At 40.7% G+C, this 7,094-nt stretch overlaps 1 protein-coding gene across 1 annotated transcript; it reads right to left on the reverse strand.

Annotated features, from left to right (window-relative positions):
- Positions 1-5,805: 5,805 nt before the first annotated feature.
- LOC311422745 (olfactory receptor 6A2-like) lies at positions 5,806-6,762 on the reverse strand (the record flags this gene model as incomplete). The annotated part of the gene is made up of 1 exon (XM_084496097.1): positions 5,806-6,762. The coding sequence occupies one exon, from the start codon at positions 6,760-6,762 to the stop codon at positions 5,806-5,808; it is 957 nt and encodes a 318-aa protein (XP_084352223.1).
- Between the last annotated feature and the right edge of the window lie 332 nt (positions 6,763-7,094).

A 7,094-nucleotide genomic window follows, 5' to 3' on the forward strand; every position in this document is an offset into this window, starting at 1 on the left:
TACAAAATCACCTAGTCCAAACATCCTATCATCAATACTACCCACTAAGCGACTCATATCTCAACATCATGTCCTGAAGGTGGAACTGCTGTATTGAAATTGCTGCTTGCCAGCCACGTCTTGTCACCTCAAACAGCTGCAGTGTGTGTCTCGCTCTCCTGAGGAGGGATCTCGGACCTTGACTCATGTCAGAGCTCTGCCCAGATTTATGTGTTTGTGAATAGAAGTTGCCATCTACTGCCATAGACATCAACTTGGTAAATGGAACCTACAGTGTATGCCACTGAGTAGTGGTGTTCTGTGCCTGCAATTGCCCAGTCCCCAGCTTCCCTGGGACAGCTGTTACAGACGGAGTCTCTTGGGCTGGAAACAAGCCCATTTCCAAAGCCTTTATGAGCCAGGCATGAAACTGGATTTACCCAACAAGAAACAGGTACCTGCTGCAAGTACTTTGCCTGGCATTGTGACTTGCTAAGTATTACCTCACCTTGATCACTTAAGTATGTGGCCTAAATTTCAGCATGCTTCACTACAATGTATTTGTCTAGCTGAGTTGCTGTATCATAGCCTTGCTTTGTATAAGCAATACATATGCATACAGTAGCTGGAAGTGGTGAGCCATGACAAACAGGACAATGTGAACAGGATGTGAACAACCTTGGATTAGTGTGTGACAGGAGAACATCTGAAACTGCTGCAATGACATCATCATGAACTGATCTGATTTGTGGCCTGGACAGACATCTGGAAATAAAATAAAATAAAATAAAAAAATAAAATAAAATAAAATAAAATAAAATAAAAATGGGAGGGTAACATTTCTACTTGGATGACTGACAGTGCTCTAGTTCTCCCTGTGTCCCCTGTGTCTGTGAGGGCACCATGTCACAACTCAGAGCTGAAGTCAGGCTCTTTTTGCTCTACACTTCCTCTTGCTATTCAGTCTCATTCCAGAAGTCCTGCACTGTAGCCCCTGGCCATTTCTCTCTTTGTCTTGAGGAACTCAGTGTGCCCAACCATTTGGATACTTCATTTCTTCATTTGTATACTTCATTTTCCAAGCTCATTACCAACCCATCAGAAAGCTGAAGTTCTTTGTTCTCTTCACTGTGTGAATATGGTTCTGTATTGGAAGGAAGGCCTTGCAAAAGCAAAGAGTGAAAACAAATATTCAACTGGTACCACAGACTTGTCAAGAAAACTCAAGGAAATAGTGGATAGCTACTGACCAGAGATTTCATAGGGTTGGGAAATTATGTTTCTCTATGCCAAAAAATCTTTTATTTAATCAACACTTTATCTACAATGTCTGATTTTTTTTCCCTCATTAAATGAAAAATAAACAAGAAAAGAATAAGAATAAGAATAAGGATAAGAATAAGAGTGAGAAAAAGGAGAGTAAATCCAAATCCTTTATGCTTTAGCAGCAGCTTAAAAAATAACGAGTAACAATGTTATGTTTTAATTTGTTCAATTTTTTAGGCAACCAAAACTTTAAAAGTTTTTGGATTCAAGAACCATGAAACTTAAATGTAAAATATTCCCAGACTCCATCAAAGGTATATATAATCCTTTACTGAAAAATGACGTAAAACTAATGAAAAATAATAATATTTTTGAAGGAAAGTTAGCTGAAAAATGATACTGCCCAAGCATGATTCTGTAACCCAAATTTGAATATATCAATCTGGAAAAACAACAACAACAACAAAAACAAAAACACCTACCAAGAGCTAGAAAGAAAACAATTAACAATCTAACAATTTTCTTTTACCTTTTCTACTTCCTTTTGTTGTGAAAAAATAATAATAATAATAATAAAAATAATGAATAAGAAGACCTCATGAAGCCCATATGTTGGGTTGTGTCTCTACTTATCTAGCAGGGGAGACACCATGATCAGGCAGGTGGTTTTCCCAGGGCAAGACTCATCCCCTGCACTCCGGGTGTGCTGACTCCTGCAATTTCCCCAAATGCAGGAAACTTGACTGCATAATTTGTGGTAGAGGGGGGCTGCATTCATGTATTTTTCCTACACCTGGGATGGGGCAACCCTGGCTATATGTGCAGACTGGGCGATGAGACACTGTAAGGCAGCCCCACAGAGAGGGATCTGGGGGTTGTGGTTGATAGCAAGTTGAATATGAGCCAGCAGTGTGCCCCAGCAGCCATGAAGGCCAACCGTATCCTGGGGTGCATCAAGCACAGCATTGCTAGTCGGTCGAGGGAGGTGATTGTCCCGCTCTACTTTGCGCTGGTGCGGCCTCACCTCGAGTACTGTGTGCAGTTCTGGGCACCACAGTACAAGAAGGACATTAAACTGTTGGAGATTGTCCAGAGGAGGGCAATGAAGATGGTGAAGGGCCTAGAGGGGAAGATGTATGAGGAGCGGCTGAGGGCACTGTGCCTGTTCTGCCTGGAGAAGAGGAGGCTGAGGGGACATCATCGCGGTCTACAGCTTCCTCTCGAAGGGGAGTGGAGAGGCAGGTGACCTATTCTCTGTAAACACCAGTGATAGGACCTGCAGGAATGGTGTTAAGCTGAGGCAGGGGAAGTTTAGGCTTGACGTCAGGAGGGGGTTCTTCACCGAGAGGGTGGTTGCACACTGGAACAGGCTCCCCAGGGACGTAGTCACTGCACCAAGCCTGTCTGAATTTAAAAAGCGATTGGACTGTGCACTTAGTCACATGGTCTAAACTTTTGGGCACACCTGTGCGGTGCCAGGAGTTGGACTTAATGATCCTTATGGGTCCCTTCCACCTTGGGATATTCTGTGATTCTATGAAAAAAAAAAAAAAAAAAAAAAAAAAAAAAGAATAAGAAAACCTCATGAAGCCCCTATGTTGGGTTGTGTCTCATATTTTTCAGAAATAAGATATATTTATTGAAAAACAAAATTTCAGTGGCTAAGTTTTTAAAGGAAATTTTCAATCAGTTGTTGATGTAATTTCAGATTTTAAACTTGTTATCAAACAAGCAGAGATGCATTTAAAGTGTGTTCAGTAAACATTTAATAAAAAATAGCTAATACTGCCATCATCTGTTCTAAAGAGTTACTGGCTCAGAATTAGATATACGTACTGTAGAATCTACGTTTGGGTGATAAATCTTACCATTTTTGTCTACAAGAAGTTTAGGATTACATTCGGGTGTCTTGACATTACACATTTACAATATAGTTGTTACAAACTGAGCTAGCTGCCTAGAAAAGCTTTACAGGCAAAGGAGAGAAGGTGCATCAGCAGAAAACTTTTTTTTTTCTTTTTTTTTTTTTAACCTTAAATGTGTGCCTTTGGCAGGGATGCTACGCACTAGATCAGGTTCCCAAGGGCCTCATCCAGCCTGGTCTTGAACACCTCCAGGGACGGGGAATCCACAACCTCTCTGGGCAACCTGTTCCAATGCCTCACTACCCTCTGCGTAAAGAATTTCCTCCTAACATCTAATCTAAATCTCCCTTCTTTTATCATAGAATCACAGAATGGCCTGGGTTGAAAAGGACCTTAAAGATCACCTAGTTTCAACCCCCCTGCTCTGGGCAGGGTTGCCAACTACTAGAGCAGGCTGCCTAGAGCCGCATCAGGACCCCCAAGTCCTTCTCTGCATGGCTACTCTCACATTCTTTGCCCAGTCTATGTAAATACCTGGGATTGCCCCAGCCCAAGTGCAACACCTTGCATTAGGTGATGCATTAGGTGATGCCTCTGGATGGCATCCCTTCCCTATATTGCATCGACTGCACTGCTCAGCTTGGTGTCATCTGCAAACTTGCTAAGGGTACACTTGATTCCGTCATCTATGTCATTGATAAAGATGTTGAAGAGCACTGGTCCTAAGACCAACCCCTGAGGGACACCATTTGTGACTGGTCTCCACAGAGACATAGAACCATTGACCACTACCTTTTGGCTTTATGGTGCAAGCTACCACCAGAAGGTTTGAAACACACTCAGTGCTTCATGCCACTATCGGAAACACCGTCCTGGGCCTTGAAAAGAAAGATTTATGGCAAGGTGACACTCCAGAAAGAACTGAATCGGAAAACAGGACTCATTTCTGAAACAACCTCATAGACACCTGAAACAAAGAATATGGCTTTGAGTAGGTGTATAAGATTCCCTGTCATGCACCAGTCCCTGGGAAGACAATAATATGGTGGACTTTTAAAAACTGAGAGCAATGTATGATGGAACATTCAAGCACGGAGATACAGATTTAGCAAAAGCCACTTGGTTAGTTAATACTCAATTATTTGCTAATTGATATGGTCCTCCCAACTGAAACCTGCATGTGCTTTAAAAGGGGATAAAGTCCCTGAAGAGCACGTACAAAAAACATGCTGGGGAAGACAGTCTGGGTTATTGCTGCCTCAGGCAAAGGCAAACACATATGTGGGATTACTTTTGCTGAAGATCTGGGACTACTTGTTGAAAAATGCATAGGGTTTGGCAAGTCTGATGTGTATCTTGAGGGGATTTGATTTTATCAAAGAATAGCCAATGATTTTAATTGTAAGATGTTAGTTGCTATATGATGCCATCATTGCTATGGTTGCTATATGTCATGTCAATGTTATTACAGTAAGAATCATCCAAACTAATGAAGAAAAGATTTTGGTGGAACCAAGCGAAGTGAAGCGGAGATGGAATCAGAGCTGACCTCATCATGCAACTATCCAACACCATACACCATCTCTCTTGCCCTCAGAAATGCCCCATTAAGACAGGTGGAGCCCAAAATTATAAACTAAATGAACTCAATGGACATTTTAGTGGGAAGGCTTATAGACTAAGGGTATGATATCTGTGTTTATATGTCAAAAGACAAGAAGTGTGGTGGTGATTAACTGGCATGTATTGGAAAGTGTGGGACGTGAGCATGATGCACATAGACTAAGAGGTAGATATTGTCCTCGTTTTGGCTGGGATAGGATTAATTTTCTTCCTTGTAGCTGTTATGGTACTGTGTTTTGGATTTAGCAGAAAAATAATGCTGATAACACACCGATATTTTAGTTGTAGAACATTGCTTACACCAAGTCAAGGAATTTTCAGCTTCTCATCCTGGCCAGGTAGAGAGGAGCTGGGGGACTGGAGATGCACCAGAAGCTGTGGGGGACACAACCAGCACAGCAGACCCAAACTGGCCAAAGTGGTATTCCATACAATATGACATCATGCTGAACAATAAAACTTGGGGAAGGTGGCCAGTGAGGAGCTCCCATTACTTGGGGATTGGCTGGGCATCAATTAGTTGGTGGCGAGTAATTGTGTTGTGCAGCACTTGTTTTGTTTACTCTTTTCTCTGTATTGTTTTTTGTTTGTTTGTTTGTTTTTATTTTTATTTTTTTTTTATTCTTTTCTTATTAAACTGTTCTTATTTCAACCCATGAGTTCTGACACTTTTACATTTTCTTATTCTTTCCCCTGTCCCAGTACAGGGGAGTAAGTGAATGGATGTGTGGTACTTAGCTGCATGACAGGTTAAATCACAAGAATTGATTATACAGGAGAATGAACTGCAAAAGCAGGAGTTTTCCCCTGACCTTAACACCACATTTACCTTTGACTGTTACTATTATTTCTCCTTAAAAGGACCTACGGGGACGTTCATAGTGACATAAGACCATGCGTATGACTGTGTATCATTCAGTTCCCTGCAATTCCAAAATTTAAAGAAAAAAAAAAATTTTTTTTTGGACCAGCTTGCTTCAGCTTCTGAAGTACAAACCAGAGATTTTCATAACTTGATTTAATTATAAAATTCTATGTTTTTATATGGTTTTCTTATCTTTCCAATCTCTCATTAAACCTGCTGATGCTTCTGCAAGGAAACTGTTTTGTTGAAGAAAACCTTTTTGACAGCATCCTTGATTTCCTGGTTCCTTAGGCTGTAAATTATGGGGTTGAAGAGAGGAACAACAATAGAATAGAAAGCAGACACAATTTTGTGTGAGTCATGAACTGCAAGTGTTTTGGGCCTCACATAGATGAAAATGCTTGTTGCATAGAAGACAATAACCACTATAAGGTGGGAGGCACAGGTGGAAAAGGCTTTTTGGCAACCTTGTACAGATGAAATGTGAAGAACAGTGAAGATAATATAGGCATAGGATAGCATTACTATGGAGAGAGGCATCAGGAGAATAAATAAGGCAGCCACAAAATCCATAAGAACAGCTCTTTCCATATCTGTGCAGGCTAAGTTCAAGAGAGGCGAAACATCACAGAAGAAATGGTTAATTATATTGGGTCCACAGTAAGTTAACTGAGAGATAAAAAATACTTTACATCCAGAAATTAAGAAACCAGTCAACCAGGATCCCATAGTAAGGTAGACACAGACAATATGTCTCATAATGGTGGAGTAATGGAAAGGCTTACAGATGGCGACATAGCGGTCATATGCCATGACTGCTAGGAGGAGGCACTCAGTGTTTCCCAGGCTGAGGAAGAAGTACAGCTGTGTCATGCATCCCATGAAGGAGATTTCCTTTGCCTCTGATACAAAGCTCAGCATTGTCTTGGGAAGTGTGACTGTCACATACCAGATTTCCAGGAAGGACAAGTTAATTAGAAAGAAATACATGGGGCAGTGGAGGTTATAGTTTGTCCAGACAGCCAGAATGATGATTACATTTTCTGCTAAAACTAAGATATATGCTATGAGAAATATTGCAAAGAAGAGAATCTGCAAGTGAGGAGCAATGGGAAATCCAAGAAGGATGAACTCTTTGACTGTGGTGTGATTGCCAACTTCCATGTCTCCCATCTACCTCTGTAAAGACAATGACATCAATGACTTATTATTAGTGAATATAATTCACTTGTCTCTCTGTATCTCTCTCACATTTTACAGTTGTTTTACATTTCTTTCACACTACGTTAGAGTTGATAGTGCTATACTTACTAGTACCGTTAATCATTAAGATAGTCAAAGACATGCTAGTTAGAAGAAAATTACCGTAACTCAAGAGGATTATGAATTCTCTGAGCTACATAATGCCTAACTCCTATTTGACCTTCTACAGAGAATAATCTGTTACTCTGTCTTGTCCTTTTCTAAATTTTACAGTGCACTAATCTGTGGGTTTG

This window comes from Aythya ferina (assembly GCF_964211825.1).
Source record: "Aythya ferina genome assembly, chromosome: 23".
NCBI classification, from domain to species: Eukaryota; Metazoa; Chordata; class Aves; order Anseriformes; family Anatidae; genus Aythya; species Aythya ferina.